Source organism: Sardina pilchardus, chromosome 8 (assembly GCF_963854185.1).
Source record: "Sardina pilchardus chromosome 8, fSarPil1.1, whole genome shotgun sequence".
Classification (NCBI taxonomy): domain Eukaryota; kingdom Metazoa; phylum Chordata; class Actinopteri; order Clupeiformes; family Clupeidae; genus Sardina; species Sardina pilchardus.
The window spans coordinates 30,974,456-30,995,712 of record NC_085001.1 but is presented as its reverse complement, the minus strand read 5'-3'; the positions used below and the strand labels follow the sequence as shown (position 1 = coordinate 30,995,712).

The window sequence follows — 21,257 nt, the reverse complement described above, 5'->3', positions numbered from 1 at the left end:
TCCCCCAAATAAGCGGCTCCAGTCCGGAGAGCCTGGCAGCCAACCCAAGGGCGGCCCGCGACTCCGCTGGGTCTTAAAGACACACGCCGGTATCTCTACCTCGAAGTTCAAAGAACAAACGGATCTTAGGCGATTAGGCTTTGATGGTTAAGGAAAACATAGGCATCCGACCTTCTTTTCAAGTTCAAAAACGCAAATGGCAAACAAAAAAACACAGTGTTCTTTTCTTACAGGTTATTGTATGACTGTATCACATAGAGTCCGTTTATAAACCGACACGCGCAATTGTGAAAATCCAAAGGTTCAAACATTAATCAATTAAGTAGGCCTATGTTGATAATTGTATATCAGCATCCACCATCTGCTGTCACACACAGATAGGCCTACATTTCACTTCATCTCAACTAAGTAGTCTTTGCTGACATGCAACTAAGTAGTTCATGTCAGCATACATGGCTAACTTTCCATGAAAGTGTTTTACTATCTGTTCTTTGTGCTTCAACAACTTTTAACTCACAATTATATTTTTCTGCCGCAGTTTCACGAATGGTCTATGCGCACATAACAGACATACAACATGTTAGGGGCTAAATTAATTCAGTTTTGGACTAAAACATATCAAATTTTTATTTCTGCCAAATGTTATGTCTGTATCAAACAATTAAAGCTTCCTTTCAACCTGTCTCTTCCCCCTACAGCCCTACTCGTAGTATTTGCATCATTATGTGTCCCAGCGTTCCGCGTCAGTCTGATTCGCTGATTGGTTGATTGATCTTTGTTTTCGCAGTGGTTGCCCAGAGTAACCCTTAGCACGCGGGGCACCAAACACACTGCGCGCTCTGTTTGGTCTCCAACACAAGTGCGAATCAGCATAATTGCACTAATTGCAGCCAATTTCTTGGTGAATGGAGTCGCAGGGACAAGAATATCTCACGGTCCTTATGCACGAGATGAAAGGAACGAAAACACCCCGTGACCGCGGCTATTCAGCACGCGCGCTGGTTTGTCATTTAAAAGAGCGCAGAGATTTTAAGAATCCAGCTCACGGAACGCGCGGGCATCTCTTTCACTCGCTGCTGGGGAGGGGGATTCCGGGAGACAAACCGTCGATCCGTCTCACAGCCTAGTTCTTCTCGGACAGACACACGTATTTTTCGGAAGCGCCTAGAGGGGCGAGCACCCCCACCCCTGCACATTCCAGCGCGCATTCCTTCTCGCTCTGAATGTATGGCGGTGGCCTGTATGCTTTCTGTGCGAAACCCGCTGGGCTCTTCTTGGCACGGCCATTTAAGGTAAAACATTGAAAACGGTAACGGTTTCCATTTGAGATGCAGTAACACATTAGGGTTGTGGGAATCCATGTGTTAATTTTTTTTTCTCAGCTGGGACCCAGTTCAGTCGCCTGGCACGAGGACATGTTTGTTTGTAGTAAGTAGTAGCCTGTTTTGACCCCTGTGACCTAAACAGACACGTTACTTATTGTCTACTACTGCTAGGAAATGTGAAACTTTAAGGATTCATATCGTGGTGATCTATGCGAGGCGTTTGCCGAAATTAGAGGTTGTGCAAGACTGATACATGCCTCATCATTCCTCCCCCCTTCATAGTTCCATTCAAGCGCCAACCAACATAATGATGATCATAAAAACTATGATGACTATCACCATAAACTATCATAAATATCTCCACGATAATAAAAGGTAAAATATGGCGACCAATAATTGAGGATATTCCAACTTAAACAATTTAATTAGCGTAAAAGGTGTTTGACAAGATAAGACAAAATAGGACATTTTGGACTTGCGCAAGCTCCAAAAGCTTACGGGGAGAAACATGTGCAATGGCTCATAACCCTCTGTATTGCGTAATGTGTCCAGGCATCTCCTGAATAGTTCCCCTGGAAGGTTTTCCAACGTTTTTGAACCTTACAACGAACTTGGTGGTATTTTAGTTTTGGCAGGTAATGCTATACGAGGACAGACCGAGAGGGAAGAAATGCAGCTTGTTCTGATATCTTTGCAAATGTAGGTGAGGAGTTCTAATTGTGTGTGTGGGGTGTGGTCTGATTTAACCATTCAGCCAGAGGAGTATTGCTGAGTACTAGTAATGTGTCAAGCAATATAACAGAATAGGGACAGAAATATGTCTACGAAGCAGGACGGTGTTCTTGATGACTAACATTCTCATCGTCCCAACTAGATCTGGATTAATCCAACTGTCATTTACTGAAGATAATGATGTTGAGGCCATTTTCTTCTTTCTGAGAACTGCCCAGTTAAGATTGAGAAGGTTTGCATTTATGTGATGTACAGTATGTCACCTTTCAATGTTTGTTGTCCAGTATTAAGCTCTTGACCATGGAGCACAAGCATGCCCTGATCTATTCAGGGGGGTAAACGGTTGTGGAATCTGAGGAAAGTTTATACTCTGCACTGAACATCCATTAAACAAGATATTTTAAAGTGCTAGACTGATCCCCAACATAATATGCAGTGCTTTTAAAATGTTACAGATGAAGGGTTCTTTGAAGAACATCAATCTTCTTTTCCCAGGACAACAGGAATCAATCAAATAATCAATCAAAGTTCTTCCAAATAGTGGTGTGTCTAGTATCCAGGAAGCACCTGTTCTGAGGCCTCTTGGGAAATACATCAGCTGTGTCTTTGGAAGAGAACCTGCTCTGAGCAACCTGCACCATCTCCCAGCAGGAGCATGCCTGTAGAGATGAGACAACTGTTGCTTAGGCAACCTGGCTGTGCCAAGGGATCAACTGCTCCAAAATACACTCTGGTTCACTGCACTCCAGTGGAAAGGCCTTTACGGAGACACCTGTTGTGCATAGAGACACATCATGTGGAGGAACCTGCTCCAGAGTTGTAGTATAGACATCTGCAGCAGAAACATTAACATTTGGCTCACACTGAAGACGTTGTGTGGTGAGCACTGGCTGAAGAAACCTACCTTTGCAGATACATCTTTGCCCCTCAGCACAGCAGTGGCACGTAAAGGGACCCATTTGTGCAGATGAGCCTGTGTTCTCTGAGGAAACATCTGCAGCGGATGCATCACCCACTCCACAACTAAAATAACGTGGACATTGTAAACCAGTCCTTTAAATGGAATTGGTTGTCCTCTCCCAACACACAAACCCCAACAATTTTGGCTATAGTCACAGAGGAAGAGAACAGAAAAAGCTTCCAAGCACACCACTGAGCAGCCATATGGTGTGGAGACACACACACACACACACACACACACACACACACACACACACACACACACACACACACACACACACACACACACACACACACACACACACACTCTAATTGCGACTCTGCCACATGCATTAGCAGAATGACTAGTACTCAAGACTATTCAATAACTAGAACACATCTCGGACAAAGCATGGCCGTGGTAATGTTTACGAACCTCTCTGCTGAGTTTATAGGTTTGAGCAAAAATGCCATGTCCTGCTCCTCCATACACTCTCTCTTTCACACACAGCCACACATATAGACATTTTGCATCACAAAATGATGACCACCACTAAACAAACTCCATTGCTTAGAATTTTTATTTCCATGGCAACAGGTTTTAAATATAAAATCTTTGGGTGGGGGCAGGATTAAAATGGTAAAGCGCCAATCAGACGAGTGCAGCACATCACCCACACAATCCCATCAGTAACCATATTCAGAGTCTTCCCGAGCGGGAGCCCCTTGGCCAGAGTCCCTCCCTCTGAGGGTTTCTCCCCAGCTGCTACATCTCCCTGCAGTATTCCAAAAGTCAACAAAAATAAAACAGCCACAACTTATCTTTACATTTACAGCATTTATAAATACATACAGAAATATCTTACATGGACAACCAATCAGGGGGGGAGAAACTGTCATGGGAGGACCAGAGGCTCTGTGTTACGGGGCGGCACAGTGCGTGTTGGTGTGTTGGGGTGGGCGTGCTAGTTTGCCCAGTAGGCAGAGTTGCTGTAGCTGCTTTTGCCGCTCTTCTGCTGCAGGCCGCTGTTCTGGCTGCGTTGCCCCGGGACACCCTGCCACAAACAACGAGCAAAGCAACAGTTTAACACACTCCACATGGCCAGTATCAACAGAATGGAAGTGGACATTTCTAATACACATACATTCTCACAGAGACACTACACACAACACATAGCTTCAGATCTGTGCCCCCCCCTACACCCCCCCCCCCCCCCCCCCCACACACACACAGCTGTGTTACCTGCATCATCTGTGAATGTGGTTGTTGGTGAGCTGGCAGTATGTGCAGGAAGGGGGTGTGGCCATATGCTGTGGCTCCTCCTAATGCTGATGGCAGGCTGAATGGAGGGGGTGTGGCTGTATGAAATCCTGCCTTCTCATATGACTGAGAAATAAAACACACAACAGGGTTACACACTTACACACACAGACACAGGGAAACACAGCTTTAAACGTCACACTGAGAGACATAAAGAGTGAATGTGTACGTTCAGCTTTTAAAAGCATCAGTATATCAACAGATAGGAGCACAATCCCTACCTGAGTCTTAGTGTAGGCACTCATATCTGGGACTCCACTGTTTCCTATGAGAGAGAAGGAGAGAAGGAGAGAAGTGCTGTGTAAGAGACAAGAGCAACAAGGTGGCTTGTGTACGATGCATATAAAGTGAGCATGAATATGGTTGCACATGGTTGAGCTCAAGTACCTTTGCCAGTGCTGTTGGCCCCTTTGGGTTGTGTTTGGGCTGAGCCCCCATATCCTTTACTAAACTCGGCCGCTTGAGAAAGATCATCAAAGCCTACACACACACACACACACACACACAAAACATTACTCATCCAAACTCCAAGTTAAGCTCTCAAACACAGCCCTATGTAGACTGCAGTCAGACACAAGCATGCTGCATTGGCCACACGTACCTGTGTAGGGTGCATACTGCGTGGGCTGCTTGGCGTTGGCCGGCATGAGGAGGGGGTACTGGAAGGTGCCAGGCATGGCGGGGTAGTAGGGCATTGCCGGGTAGCTGTAGCCCGGGGGCAGGGGAGGGCTGAGGAAGGCCTGGGCCTGCGTCTGCGCCTGCTGGCTCTGAGCCCCAGACACCGCCTGCTGCGACTGCTGCACTGCAGCCTGCGGAGGAGGAGCCGAAGACAGGGAGGTGGGAGGGACTGGGGAAGCAGAGTCACCACGCCCAAATTTAGTGGTTTCACCTGAGAGAAAGGTGAGAGCAGAGATACATGCGTGTGTCTGTATGTCTGAGTGAGAGGGGCAGACAGAAGGTGTTTGGCCGATACAGTGAATGCATGTCAGAGTGGGATCAAGGTGTGATGTTGGACACTGAGTGCGGCTGGATGATGTGTGTGACTGTTGTTAGCGAGGTACCTGAGTAGGGGTTACTGGCTAATACCCCGTCTCTGCCTGGCATTGTTGCGGTGGTAGCTGGGTAGGTAACTCCATAATAGTCCTGTAGGGGTGTGCAACAGAACGATAAGAAGCATAAATAAAGAGAAACAGACACTCAAAACACAGGCTGACATACAGTTGATGTGTGTGTGTGTGTGTGTGTGTGTGCTAGAAAAACATTCTGGTGTGTGTGCTAGAAAAACATTCTGGTAACAGAATATCAACTAAGTTTCTGCCTATAATAATGTCTGCTTCTACACAGAGAGCAGTGTAAATGTTCCGAGTGACATATTATCAACAAAAACATCGCAACAATGGAACACATTTTTTCACAGTAAGACATTCAAGATGCAAAAACACAAAATGTCACTCTGTTGATATAATGCAAATTCGTGAGCATTTCGATTCAGATTCAGTTTACAGGAAAATGCTGTGATGAACAGTACTGCATGCTCCCACACTCTGTGCAATGACTTGTTGGCATCTTTTTTATACGCCACAAAGGTGCATGTTGTGAATCAAATGTTATAAATCAAATGTGTTAATGTGCTAAATGTGTTAATGTGCTAAAAAGAGCACTATATGCCCTGAAAAACCCACGGAGACAAAATACAATTCTCGTTTGGTGCCAAAGTTGTCGACATGACATTGCATGTTGGCAGTCATTGATGGGCATGGCTGAATCTTTGACATGAGCTGATGAAAGTCACTTACCACAGGCATGCGTGACTGCATCATCTGCATGTCCTCATAGCCATAAATCTGCTGTGGTGCGAGAGGAGAGAGTTAAGGTCTGCTCATTTGCAAATCAATGCACAGCAACTCACAACAAACGTGCACAGACACAACACACGAGGTCGGGACACACAAACAAGCGCAAAGAGAAAAGCAGGTACCGGGTAGGCAGGTAGCAGGCCTCCTGGACTCATGATGTACTGACTGGCCATCATAGGAGGAAGAGTTTTGCCTGAGAGGGAAAGGGAGAGAGAAGGCATGGAGACACAGGAGATTCTATTACACTAAAGTTTTAATAGTTCACTTCTGAGCATAGAGGAAACCAGAGAGGCAAATGCAGAGCACAGACCTCTGTGAATGCCAAATTCCCCATCTCACAACGTTACAGACGTTAGAAAAAGGATTCCTCGATGTGCTCCTTGACCCTGGGTGCGTTATAAAATGTTATGGGTTCCTCTTTAGCCCATGCTTGTGTGCACTCCATTTCTCACACAAATGCAGCTTGTCTTAAAGTGGCCACTTTTATGACAAGACACTATGGCATGCTATATGAATGCTGTTCTGTTGACCCTTAGTATTGTTGCTACTGCGCATGGAGGACTGGCCAATTAGGAGTTCTGGTGGACGGCTATGGTGGACATTGATTAATCCGGGACCCCTGTACGAAATGTTCCTCTATGTGAATGTTGGAATGGCAATAAAGATCCTTCAAGCCTTACATAACCTCTTTTTAGTTTTTGTGTGTACGCACACAAGCATTGTTTGCATTTAGATTTGAGCTGACAAACACACACAGGTCTGCCTGGCCATTAACCCCATTTAATATCCAGAACAAACAAAAAGGTACGTGGAATGTGATTCTGCTTATGGAATTTTCTAGATGGAAGACACTGTAAAAAGCCTTGTCTGACAAAAACCAAGACAGCAACAACAAAGATCTGTGAGGATGGCAGCAGGATATCTCCAGAGACCAAGCCCAAGCCAAGACTCTGCTCACAAACGTGTCCATAAAACACTAAACTCCTCCCAGAATCTCTGGAAATTTGGAAAAACTGGAAAACTACAGCCACAACAAGAATGCTGAGCAATTCCACTGAACTTTATTTCTTCAGCGTCATTAACAACAGTAATTGTCTCAAGGTGCTTGAGACTTAAGATGTATTCATTTTGGACAAGACCTCTCGAAGATGAAGGCAACGCAGCAAGCTGTTATGGGATGTCAACCAAGTGGAAGGCCGATTGCCAGCAGCTTTAAAACTGTCACCAGCTCCTTGATGGGATGCTGGCCCGTGTGTAATGTGGGGAGGCCTCAGAGCTCCTCATTTTGAGTGGAGGGTTCAGTTAAGGCAGTTAAGTCCTCTCAGCAGCACTACTGTACTGTGCTGTGCTGTGCTGTGCTGTGCTGTGCTGTGCTGTGCTGTGCTGTGCTGCAGAGCATGTTGCACACTACTTACTCATTCATTTAGCAAGCTCAGGGGTTTACACTTTTCTGTGTAATGCTTCTGACTACATCCTACAGTTGCAAGACAAATGAAAGAGTACATGAGAGAGTGTGTGTGTGTGTGTGTGTGTGTGTGTGTGTGGTGACATGACCTACCAGGTGCAGCACTAGGTGGGGCTGTGCTTCTGGCTGAGCCGTTGGGGGTCAGTCCAGGAGCTCCAGCAGGTGCACTGACCATGGGCGCCTCCGCTGGCATCTGAGGAGGAGAGCGAGAGATGGACAGAGCACAGGCGGGTCAGACATGCATGGACAACTAGTGAAGTGATGTTCCGCCTGTTAGCACGCATTTGGAGTCAACACTTGCGTGCTGCATTATGAAGCTCTTCTGGCCGGAGAATGGACTGCCACACAAATGCATACATACACATAGCCAACATTAGAGAAGAAAAGCTGCAATCGTGTGGAGCATTATGTGCAAGGCTGGAGAGGACTTACTGTCAGAGATGAGCTGCTGGAGACTGCTGATCCAGAAACATGGGTGCTGAGGAGAGAGAGAAGAGAGGGAGGGAGAGAGAAAGAAAGGGGGGGAGGGAGAGAGAAAGAGAGAGAGAGAGAGAAAGGTGAGCTTATACTGAGTTGGCCTTCATCTCTGCAAGAGGTCTGCAAGCAGTGAGAAACCCTTCTGTACCTGCTGAGTGCTGTCATGGAAACACTGTGGGAGGGTGTGGTCGCAGGTGAAGCAGCTGAGGACTGAGGGGTGATGTCAGACTTCAAGGCTGAGAGAGAGAGAGAGAGAGAGAGAGAGAGAGAGAGCGAGAGAGCGAGAGAGAGTTAGCACAAGAGTCCGACTGGTGGGTGTAATCAAGTCACTGCGTGTATGCACATGTGTGTGCATGCATGGGGCCAGACACTTACTGTCCTGTACTGTAGAGCTGGAGCTTCGTACTTCACTGAAGCCATTCTGAGAAAGACGGGAGAGAGGAAAAAAATCCATAACACAGACCTTCAGCCCTGAGCCCTTCAGCACACACACAGATAATTGACGAGCGCAGAGCATTAGCTCCATTTCCTGCTGGGCCATGGCACCGCTAGGAGTTCTGGGAGAGCAGCACTTCTCTACATGCAGCACACACACACACACACACACTGCTGCTCTACCACACCTGACTGAGCTCATCACCACATCATGCCGAGCGCCTGAGTCAACTGGGCCAGGTGCGCCAGGTGTGCCAGGGGTCCTCCCGCTCTGGATTAGCTCGGCAGATGAGCCAGAACTGACTAGCGTCACGGAGGACTCGACTGCTGACTGTCAGAGAGAGTGGATGGCTGGGTGGCTGGATGGCTGGAGGGCCCGGCAGCATGACTGACATACTCTGGCGCCACACTCCGGACCGCACGCTCCACCCAGCGTCCCCACAGCACATACTTGATCTGGGCTAAGCCATTACACAAACAACTAGACTCACAGGCACATAAATCAAGTACACAATACACCAGAAACCAGTGAAAGGCATCTATCTTTGCATGACCGGCATGAAGAGCTGCATTTTTCTAGACACCGACGGTTGAGGATGTGGGATGGATTTCTGTGTGGTTGCCATTAGGATGCTGCTCGACACAAAGAGGAGAGGGAGAGAGAGGAAGGGCTCTTACTGTGAGTGGGGTGGCATCCTGCGCGCTGGGCACGACCCTCTGGGTGCTGCTTGGCGTGCCCGTGGCGTTGGGCAGACCTCGTGAAGGGGCGGGGTAAACAGAGTCCAAGGAGGCGGCCATGGAGTCACTGCCAACGCCAGCCAAAGAGCTCGTTAGACTTCAACAGCAGCGACTACAGTCAGGCACATGCGAACCACGCGACTATAGACACACGCTCACATAATGAGCCAATACACACCTTGCAGATCGGGGGGGCAGGCTGTTTTGTGGGATGGGGTCTTGGGTGGAGTCAGAGCTGCTGTCTGGCTGTGTTGTTTCCATGGTGATGGGTTCGGAGGCAAAGTCCAGGGCACCGAACTGCACGTTGAGCCCACTCACGTCCGCCGAGCCAGGCATCTCTACTGCAGAGGAAGGGATCTACACACACACACACACAAGGAGCCAAGTTACACACCTCTGCATTCGCACACATGTTTACATGTGGTTCCAGTCATCTACTTTGACACCTGCAGCTGCTAACATGGAGAGATAGTTTCTCCCTTTTATATATATATGCATTGATCTGTCCCACACATCCTCCTGGATCATCTTTTTAGGCACCGTCAGACCCATCTCAACTAAATTATTATTTTTGTGTATTTTTGTCTGTATTGTAATGTGTTGCGTCTATTGTTGTGTGGTATGTGATCCATATTGGGACAAAGAAATAAACTGAACTGAACTGGACGTGACAAGTGAAATGTGCATGTGTGATGTGCATGTGAAATGTGTGTGCGTGTGGGTGCTAGTGATGCGCGGTTCAGCCCATTACCCGCGGGTCGGGCGGATTTGGGTAGGCCTAGTAGTTTTTTCTAAACATTGCGGGTGGGTCGGGTCAAAAAAGTAAAAATGCACATTTCTCACATGGGAACTTATTACACATTAGGTGCAACGAATTAGGCTAACATTTTGCATTACAAACTTTCTAAATCGCATGTACAACGCAGGAGGTGTTGTCCAGCGCAAAACATAATTTCTCCTAAATTCAGCATTCAATTGCGCCATGCGTGACTGACTGAAAAAAGTCAATCGCGCATACGTCATTTTATGGACATGTAGCCTATTGATCTGGGATATGGAAGGTTGTGCACAATGCGAGAACACTTTGCTTCTGTCATATGCACGAATAAACAGCTGTGCTCATGCAACATGTGTTTATGCTTGACAGTGTTTCACGCAAAAGTAGCCTATGATGTTGCAAGGGGAAATATTAATGGAAAATCTTTATGTCCATGAAGATGATTTAACTAGCTATGTCTAGGCTGCAGATTCCAATTATGAATGGCGTGGACGAGCGCAGATTGTAAAAATGACCGATCATTTTAACCACTGCTGTCCTCACGTGGGAGAATTAGACTTATTAGGCAACGAAAGACGTTAGGTGCGTTTTTTTCTTTCCTCGGGTCGGGTCGGATTTGGGTCACGAACATATTTTTGCGGGTTGGGCGAGGCGGTTTGGATCTCCTGAAGAGTCGGGTTGGGTGCGGGTTTTAAAAAAAAAAAAACACCCGCGCAACACTAGTGGGTGCAGTGCTTACCTTTGAGGGGGGGGCAGGGCGGCGTCTGGGGGGCCTGCTGTGTCTGAGGGGGGCTGGGGCCTCAGGGCCGGCCGCGGCCCCTAGAGACGAGCCCTCAGGCAGTGCGGGGTGAGACACCTCCGGAGTGGCAACAGACTGCTGCAAGGCATGCTGGGAGAGAATTGCAGATGGCTCTGGCTGTGGAGGCACTTCAACTGCAGGAGAGAGAAACAAAGGAGTGAGTGAGTGCCTACAAGCATCTTTGGTCTTTGATCAAGCTGCTTCCATCACTTTGAGAACTATGCTGGCTTGAAATAAACAATCAAAACCGAATTGCTGAAACCCCTCATAAAGGACAGACGGGTCATGCTTGCACAACCCACTGGCTCATTCAACAAAGGCACCAACTGAGCTGGTCATCTTCTAGTATCGCTCTATAAATTGCAGGAACGTCTGTCTGTGAGTAATTGGCTGTGTACTTATATGTGTGTCTATGTCGCATATCTGTCGAACCGTTCGTCCGACTGATTTAAAACTTGGCAGGTGTCTTGCTACGGGCAGGAGTGAGTGCAGAGCCAAGTTTGATATGATCAGCATCCAAACATCTTCCATCTTGTCCCAGGCTGTGCCCTGATTCAGTGCTGCCAAAACTCTGCTTTACCCTTTAGGTCTCTGGCACTGAAAGCCAATGTGCTTATTTTACCCATATATCCAAACAACCTCAATCTTGCCACTGCATTTACTTGTACCTGTAGCAAGACACATGGCATATTTGAAATCGGTTGGACGAACGGTTTGACGGATGTGCAAATGACACAAAAACACACAGATGGGAGAGTGGCTACAGTAGATCAGCGAACGTCAATATGTGCTTCTAGTCAGACCTCAATAACAGAGACTCCCATATGATGATGCATCATTACCAAAATGGCTTGTCTTCTCTGAAGTTATTCAATAGGCTTAAAGGAACACCACCGTTTTTTCATATTAAACTACATTATTCCCTTAACTAAGACGAGTTGATACATACCTCTCACGTTTCAATGCGGGCACTCACTGGCTCTGGCGCGCGGCGCAACTTGTGATAGCACTTAGCTAGCTCAGTTCATTCATTAGGATCCAAACAGAGATGAAGTTAGAAGCGACCAAACACCTCCATGTTTTCCCTATGAAAATACAGTTACACGAGTAGTCACAAGACTAAGTACGGTGAGGCAAAATAAAACTTGGTGCATTTCTAAGCAGGTAAGAGGGATAACTATATTGTGTGGCACAGTAATATCCTCACTCTTGCACGTTCAGTTTCACTTTGGAGTGAGGATATTACTGTGCCGAGTCCAAGTGCTCCCAATTGTTATTACGCCACACAATATAGTTATCCCTCTTACCTGCTTAGAAATGCAACACGTTTTATTTTGTCTCACCATACTTGGTCGTGTGACTACTCATGTAACTATTTTAATAGGGTGTTTGGTCGCTTCTAACTTCATCTCTGCTTGGATCCTAATGAATGAACTGGGCTAGCTAAGTGCTATCAAAGTTATGCCGCGTGCCAGAGCCAGTGAGCACATGCATTGAAACGTGAGCGGTATGCATCAACTCATCTTAGTTAAGGGAATAACATAGTTTAATGTGAAAAAAACGGTGAAGTGTTCCTTTAACAATAAACATATAGCCTTAACTCATAAGCCTAACAGCTGTTTTGTCTTTTTGAGCTGTAAAATGTTGCCTTGCCTAAATTCTGCTTGAAATACTGCACATTAATTATAGGCTAATATATTACAACATAATATCCAGCATTCATTATTGAATGGGCAGCTGAAATTATGTTTTGCCCCATCATCCTATTTTCAAAGCAGGCCTTCCTGTGGGCATGTCATTGGGTAACATGTTTTCTGAAGGAATAGCATGTTTGAACAGGCACTGCACTAGTAAATCACATTCCTGAACAAATCTAAATACTGACAATTAGTGGGGCCAAAGCAGGATCTAGATTAAAGTAAACACCAGGAGAGGCCCATCATTCCAACTAGCCTTCAGCTCTAGACCGGTGTTGCTCCTCGGGGCCATTGGGTGCCCATTTGGAGAGTGTTGTGTGTGTGGCTGAGGGCGAGTGTGTGTGAGGCGGGGAGACTCACTGTGTGTTGGGGCAGTGGTCCTGCTGGTCTTGCTCTCAGACGTGGCGGAGATGGAGGGGGTCTGCGTTTGCGTGTGTGTGCTGCCGCTGGAGGTGAAGTGTGTGTGTGTGTGCGTGAGGGTCTCTGTGGGGACATCTGAGGGCGGGGCTTCGGCCCTCCTTAGACTTCCACTGCCCGGGATCTCCAAGACAACAGGCTCAGGGTGGACCACCTTGGTGACCACTGCTGAGGCTCCACTCAACCCAGTTGACTACAAGGAAAGAAAACAACGGAAACGGTCAAATCAGAATATTGACCCCTCAAATCATAGTACTGTCTTTCATCCTTCAACTATGCTACATATTTAGGACAGAGGATCCAGTTCATGTGGTCATTGTTGCACGTGTGTGCTTGTGCTTACTGATGCTGCAGCAGCGTAGGAGTGAGTGGCTGTCCGTGTGTGTGCTTGTGTGTGTTGGGAGTTGGTGAACACCAGGCTCTGGCCCAGTGGCTCAGGATCAGCATCCACAGCGCCCTCTGCTGTCTGAGACATCAACGTGCACAGATCCATGCTGGAGAGAGAGGGAGAGAAGATGGGAAAACAGTCAGACCGTTTGCAGAACTCCAAACTTGGAGTAAGGGCTATTAACCAGTCCAGGCACTTCTGAGAGAGGAGCTGTTCCACTACCTGTTTGCAGATGTGAGGTGTGTGTTGCCAGCCAAGGCAGCAGAGGAGGTGAACACTTTGGTCACAGACAGCTGGAGGGAACAGAATTGAATTGAATACTTTAATGTCATTGCACAGAATACAACGAAATTGGATCACAATCCTCAGGGTGCACTTAACCAAGTAACATAGGTGAGTTTGTTTACCTTTAAGATTACAACTTGAGTCTGTATGTGTTCAGTGTGTGCACTCACATAACAACTTTTAAATTTGGCTGTGTGCATATAACTGTAAGTATGTATGTAGCATGTATGTATGTATATATGTATATGTACGTGTGTGTGTGTGTGTGTGTATATATATATATATATATATGCGGTACTATATATACACATCACTCACATCTTCGCTCCAGTCTTCAGCTGCCCAGTCGTCGACAGCATTCCTCCAGGGGCCTGCAGTGGGAACAGAAGGCTGAGCCATCATGGCATATTCATGACGTGGGCCTGTGTCTAGCACTGGTGGCCTCCTTTCAATAACTCAAGGGACTGGGCACAGGCACAGCGTCTTAAGCACGGGAGCAAGAGGCAGGGGACACTGAGAACATCTATTTTTGCCCATGGACACTCGGGCCAGGTCTAACTGGAGGGTTGGCTGAGGAATACTAATGAACCAGGTGTGGTGATGCAACAGGATCTTTTTAGGATGTCCTCATAGACACTCAAGGCTGTGGTATTCATCATGGCATAATGACACACAGGGTTAGATTCCCCTTATGACACTATAAAGTATACTCCGCTGGATTCACATCAGCCTACTCCACAACAGCAGAGCCCATGCCTACTTCAATGATCTACAACTATTTAAACACAAAATGGTGCCATGCATACACCATCATATGGGTCTTCCATGTCACATCAGACAGAATGCAGGGACTTTTCACAAAGTTCAGGTTGCTGCAAGGGCTCAGATTTTGCCTACAAAATGTCTACATAATCTTTAGGTCCCACAAACATGGCTCATCTTGGAGGCCATGTTGGCACATGAGAATCTTTAAAAAGTATTCCTAGCCGGCCAAAACTTTATAGGACGGAAGACAAACATTAAATGTTTGTACTACATGTCCACAGATTTTATACAAGGCTCTAGATTTAGAACAAAGTGTAAAACAAGTGATACTGAGTCTTGTAAATGTGTTGGCATCAATCAGTATTCTGTCAGCAAAAACGTTTTTAAATGTCCTGTTAATATTTGAAGTCTCCACAACAAATGCACCTGAAGATATTAAGGATAAAACAAGGTGTGAAAGCCTTTTTAGGTATTTTCATAGAACTAATAAAGTATGTGGGGGAGCTAGCTGGAACACAGAAATAAATGGGAATAGCTCAAAGTACTAATGTTGCACTATGTTACACTCACAGACAAATACACATAGGTAATAACAATGCATACATCTGCTTTTTTATTCTCGTCCTGGAGGCAAAACAATAATTTTGATGGATATTTACCGAGGGCACAACTTTAGCACAGTGTACACTAAATGCCCATCCACTGAGTTACTTCCACATAGATTTGCATGTAGCTATCCCATATACCATCAGTCCAAATGACTGAAAAAAACGTAACCTTTCCTTGTCTTCATGTTCAATATGGAGAATTAGGCCTAAATATTGGCACAATATTAAGAAAAAAAGTTGCCAAACCCTGTTTGCCAAACCTAGGGCCATAAAGAAAATCAAAGAGCACACTATTCACTTTTCATGGTTCAGTCATACTGAGAGTATGTTTGTTGTCCATTCTACAAAGTTTGGGCTGGCAATGAATCAATACCATGACAACACTGGCAAGATCATGTGGTTTTCAGGCTGTAAAGCTAAATAAAAATCAAGAGTTGAAAAAATATGAACAGGATATGAACAGATGTTTTACACAGCCCTTGATTTGGGACCCGTTCATGATCAGACGAGGTTCAAACTAAATCTGCAGCAGCAGCCATATGGGATTGGTCGCGTAATGACCCATACTTATTTCATGAGGGGATGTGAGGCACACAAACTAGGTTAAGTGAGAAGTCCAAGTAGTGAGCACAACACAGTGAAATACACCGGGGAATGTCCCTGTTGTGCCTTACTATCTATTACTTCTACTATGTCCAGGAGCACTGAAGCCAGTGAGACACAACGCTGAACCTTCTACATGACACCGATCTCTGTCTGTATAGAAGGGGAAAGTGGTGAGGATTAATTGCATGGCTGTAACCTCGCAGTGAAATGTGCTGCTGATCTAAGTCAGACAATCTGTCTTAACAACTGTGAGTAATCAATCCCACCCCAGACACTGTAATTAGCTGTAATTACAGCTGCCGGAGATTTCCAGGATGCACTCGGTTCACTCCTGCTCAAGAAATCCTCAAACTTCCAGATTCTTCACACTGACACACCCAGACAACACCTCACCGTATACACCCCTGCACTGAGCACTACAATTTAATCAGCCTTTTATTTCACAAATATAGCGCTTGGAAATAGTGTAAAGTCCAAAACAGGGCTTTGTCTGTCTATGACATGGGAATAGGATGTATCCTGTGTCCTCTTGCTACCTGCTACTGCTGAGACAGAGAGCCGATCAAGAGATTCACTCAACAGCCTGGAGCATCTCAATGGTCAACACTCCAGACGTGTCTCCACATGCTGCGGAGCCACAGACATGTCTGTACTTCACCCTCCCACTGACCATTGTGGGCCACAGACAAAGATCACAGAAAAGGTTTGGTTCTAAAACGGCCGGTCCTGTACCCATTTCATTAACGAAACTACAGCCTGACAGAGAGACAAATCTCTCTACAGACAGACAGACAGACACAGACACAGACACAGACACAGACACAGACACAGACACAGACACAGACACAGACACAGACACAGACACAGACACACCTTTGACTATGGGCCTGTCTATGGGCCTATGGGCCTGACTAACTGCTTGTGAAGCCCAAATTCAGCTCACAAAAGGCTTCCTGAGATTTGTGGTCATAAAAATAGAAGAACTGCATCTACGGTTCATGAGTCACTCGGCAAGCATCAGAGAGGTTCCACATCAGCCCTCACACAAACTCAATTATCAAGACTTGAAATGGGAACACAGGTAGTACAAAACTCCAGAACATTTTCCGAAAGCTAAAACATGGCTGAAGTGAACAAAGCCTTTGTCTAAAGAAGATTTCAACAGGACATCCAGATCCAGCAACAATTTCTGGAAAACCTGCTTTCAGGATCCTCCTTCAAAAACATCTCTTGCTAAATTCCATTATTGGTCTCATCTCTGAGGACCTGCGTCACTCATAGCCGGTAAATCAAGTTACGTTTTATTTGATTATTTATAGCCCTCTGGGGTTCGTGATGTTGAAATGGACACCAACAGCAGTCGTCACAGTTACAAAACGGCAAAACAACCTAGACGTCTTAGTCACGACCTATCCAGGCAACGTTGTCTTGCTTGCCTCAAATCTGCCACTAAGTCTGAACTACGAACACCACCACCACCACCACAAGCTTGAGCAGAGGACACAGAGCACATGACCTGTCTGGGCTCCTCCAGTCAACCACACTGGCTAAGAACAACCATAGCAGTGCAAAAGAAGTGTTCATGTGTGTGTGCTTGTGTATGTGTCATCAACCTACCTCCTGCTCCTCCTCCATTAACTTCTCCCTCACCAGTGTCTGTGTGGGCCGAGGCAGAACCGTAGTCAGCAGGATTGAATGTCCTGGCGAGATGGAGGAAACGAAGTTACGACTCCACATCTCAGACATTGCAGTGGCGTCGCTCACATGCACCGCACACCTCAAAAATCTGCACTCCCAGACGCCTCCGCCACCACAGCCGTGCGGCGGCACACTTACCCCATCCCCTGGGAGGAGAATCTGCTGACACCTGTTCCTCTGCCCCGGCCTCTAGCACCTCCAGCACCTGCACACACATCAGAGAGACACCAACATCACAAACACACGCTTAACACGGCAGTCAACTCTGTGAGATCATAGTGGTCATCGAGTGTTATTGCTCGTGGACTGGACTGAGCACATGTGGTTTGAGTTACACACATACCTCGGCCACGGCCTCGGCGACTGCTGGACTCCATCCCGCCACTCTCCACTGGGAAACAGAGAGCGAGAAAAAGTGTGTGTGAGAGGGGGAGAAAGAGAGAAAGTGTGTGTGTGTGTGTGTGCGAGTGTGAGAGAGAAAGTGTGTGTGTGTGAGTGAGAGAGAAAGTGTGTGAGTGTGAGTGAGAGAGAGAGAGTGTGTGTGAGAGAGAGAGCGAAAGAGTGTGTGTGTGAGAGAGAGCAAAAGAGTGTGTGTGTGAGAGAGAGTAAAAGAGAGTGTGTGTGAGAGAGAGAGAGAGAGCGAGAGAGAGAGACTATGAATATCACTGTCCACAGACAGGTAAACAAAAAATTCTACAAAGTTCAGCAAACATGCCAGCGCACATGGCACACAGCTGCAGCTATGATTATTTCCTCTGTTTATGATTTTCTTGATCAATCTTTTAGTTTTTTTGCTGTAGAATTCAGTGTTTCTAAAAGACTGAGATTATGTCCTAAAAGGCCTTGTTTTGTTTACTCAAAGATATTTAATTTACAGTCATTAGGGAGTAAAAAAACAACTGTACATATTACCAAAATAAGTGTGGGGTAATTTAATAGTTGACAACTAATCCATGAGGGTCTTAATTGTTTCAGTCCTATCCCCCCCCCCCCCCCCCCGCCACACACACACACACACACACACACACACACCTTCACGGGAGCGGCTGGCTCCTCGGCCCCTGCGGGCGGCTGCGCGACCGCGGCCTGTGTCCCTCTCTCCTCTCTTCTCTCTGTTGTCCTTCGGCTCACTGGCGCCATCTTTACCCAGGCCACGTCTCTTGCCTACCGTCTCCCAGGAGCTCTGAACAGAGACGCACGCTACAATCAACTCTTACTCACCACTAACATACAACTTACACGCAGGTCCATAGCAGAGTTCATCATAACACTAAATACTAATTCAACTACCATCATGCCATTTTACTGAATCACAGTTCAGAAAATCTATGAAAATGACTATTTCCATCCTGTACTTCCACCGTCACCTTCAACTGTGAGACACAGGGCATACCTGATCAGTCACCCCCTCCAGCAGAAGGTTGATGGCTCTGTTGACGTCTTCATTGCAGTCATGGAGGGCTACCATGCATTCATCCTGGGACCGTCCAGTTACCTCGACCAGCTGTGAGGAGCACAAACACAGTTGGCCAAATGGGCCCAAACAGAAGGATCAGGAAGTAGCTCTTGCAGTGCGACCAACAGACACACATGCTTGGGCTGTTGGACATGCAAATATACACATGATGAAGTACACAAACACCAGAACTGGCGCACACTCGCCACCTCACCTGTTTGACTTTGTCCTCGAATTCTGCATCGTTTTTGTCATAGATCATCTGAGCCAGTCGGATCTGCTCAGCTGTAGCCTAGCAACGAAACAAATGCAATTAGACATAGACTATGACATCATGCACATTTACTCACGCTCGTTTGTTCATCCATAAACAATCACCCAAGTCCAACGCTTGGAACATACGCGATGGGTCACAGTTGAAATATTTGTCTTAAACCCACACTCGCATACCTGTATTTGTTTCTGGTGAGATGTGTGTGTAGAGAGGGATGGGTTTACTCCGGAGGGATCATTGACTAAAGCAGTCATCATCAGCAGGAAATACAAAACTATGTCTGTACAAAAGAGAAGTCTAGAGAAGAAACAGAGAGGAGAGGTAACTAGACAGGAGGACCAACAAGCAGCAAGGCATTCAAATCATTAGGCTATGTGAGGTTCCAGTTCAACAGACTGTCTGATGGACACATGGAGGTGGCATAGCTGTGCAAGGGCAAGCTACAGTTTTGCTTTAGCTGTGCTACTGCGAGGCCTTGTGTGCTGACAGTGGTACTGCTGAACTGTGTCGCGTTCAGCTGTCTAGAGTTTTTGGTCATCTGCGCTGTGAGGCCGTCAGCTGTGCCACACTGAGAGCGAGCCAGTGGCCAATGCTGGCTGACTGCACACTGCTGCACTGTGGGTCCCACCCCAGTGTTGGCTCGGTTTAAATATAGTCCTCCACAGAAGGTCAGGAAGGATTCCCTTACAGTTTAGATGACAGCACCCCCACCCCACCATCAGAAACACACACACACACACACTCCAGGAATAACTCTGCAGTTAAAGCACAAACATATGTACAGAAACAAACTAAATGGCGGCACGTCGAAGATCCTCAACAGGTGATCGCCTCCTGAACATACTCCTCTCAGTAACATAACAACTGACACCTGCCTCTTCCCTAGCGCCTATGACTACGCAAGACAAAATCGTACCCAGCTGCGATGGTCATTTAAAAAAACGCTGTCCCTGGTTAGAAAACAGGCCCAGGCTAAGATCCGGTGGTTATGAGGCCAGAGTTACAACAGATCCAATCATAAGGAGTAGCCGGATGTAGCTAGCTACCCATTGTTTTCTTCGGAGCCCACGTTAGGGCTAGGAAGTCAGCATGTAATCAGAGAAGCATCGTGATAGCTTTATAGCTTGCGACAGCTGTGGGCCCAGTAACAACATCATGTCGGAACGAGTCATGAAAACAGTGTTATCCAAGCACGCTTAGCAAGATCGAGTGTAACGTTAACGTTACAATCCTTGACATAACAACAGATCCCGTACCCAGTCTAACATTGTATGATAATTTAGACAATTTCTTCAATTTATCGCCTCCTTGGTTTGTCGCAACTGACGTAAACGTTACATATCAGGACTAATGCTAAGGTTACCAGACGGCGATATCACCTAACTGGAAATTCGCCTGACACAACAGAGGGTGGTCGCCTGAATCCCCGTCCGTTAACGAAACACAAACATCATGAATTCGACAACCTTGTTCTTTCTTAGCTTTGATAGCTTACCTAGCTAGCGTTCTGCTTGGGCGTTCCACTTACGTTGGTTACCTACTCACGCGCAAACAGCTCCAGGAGCTAAACACTGCTCTAAAAAGCTTTAAAACCTGTATTCCGGCAACAAAGAGCTATCTCAACCCGACACTGGTTGAATTGGCTACTTAGTGAGCCTCTAGCGCTCTAGCTGCCGGTTAGAAAAACAGAGAAACACGTGCATACAAACAACAGGTGAGGAGGCCAAGACCAACACTACGACTATGTAATGTTAGCTTAGCAGAAAGAGCCGCACAAACGAATGAGGCAGGACATGCGACACAGCACACAGCGACAACTTTAAGCTGCTTGCTGGGCAGCTCCCTTACTAAGATTGCCACTAATAATAGCACTGTTGCGCTAGACGATAGTTAGCTAACACGTTAGCATATTAGCAGTAGACATGACAGTGAGTGGTGGTTCATAACTAACTCAACATAAACTTAAGTTGCTCGACCTTTCTGTAAAACACCTGAATTTCCAGCGGTAAATCCAATTTCCAACTCGTGGTCAACCCTGAATACAAGTCTAGACCAGAGTTATACAACTCTAAACAGCCATCCTCTCTAACTTACCTGCACACACACGCTCCGCACAGGCAGCACTGATCAACGTCACGTGACTCAATGATTTGCCACCAAGTGCCTAATAGTGCCCCTATCGGTGCGGGTGAATTACG

General features: G+C 46.6%; 1 protein-coding gene across 5 annotated transcripts; it reads right to left on the bottom strand.

The window, feature by feature from the left end:
* Positions 1-3,559: 3,559 nt before the first annotated feature.
* LOC134089207 (ubiquitin-associated protein 2-like) lies at positions 3,560-21,190 on the bottom strand. 5 transcript variants are annotated; one of them, XM_062543569.1, is made up of 27 exons: positions 21,154-21,190; positions 19,236-19,356; positions 19,000-19,077; positions 18,723-18,833; positions 18,362-18,512; positions 17,673-17,720; positions 17,468-17,534; positions 17,249-17,331; positions 13,971-14,023; positions 13,590-13,660; positions 13,323-13,473; positions 12,923-13,172; positions 10,806-10,999; positions 9,467-9,645; positions 9,229-9,355; positions 8,491-8,536; positions 8,264-8,351; positions 8,071-8,116; positions 7,732-7,831; positions 6,296-6,366; positions 6,114-6,164; positions 5,379-5,460; positions 4,919-5,206; positions 4,705-4,797; positions 4,539-4,582; positions 4,240-4,383; positions 3,560-4,051 (listed from the first exon to the last, which is right to left on the bottom strand). In XM_062543569.1, the coding sequence occupies exons 2-27, from the start codon at positions 19,314-19,316 to the stop codon at positions 3,962-3,964; spliced, it is 2,787 nt and encodes a 928-aa protein (XP_062399553.1). In that variant the 5' UTR covers positions 19,317-19,356; positions 21,154-21,190; the 3' UTR covers positions 3,560-3,961. The 5 variants fall into 5 exon arrangements, with proteins under 5 accessions (XP_062399553.1, XP_062399557.1, XP_062399556.1 ...); XM_062543573.1 differs by having other exon boundaries at positions 4,919-5,164; XM_062543572.1 differs by having other exon boundaries at positions 6,114-6,161.
* Positions 21,191-21,257: the final 67 nt, after the last annotated feature.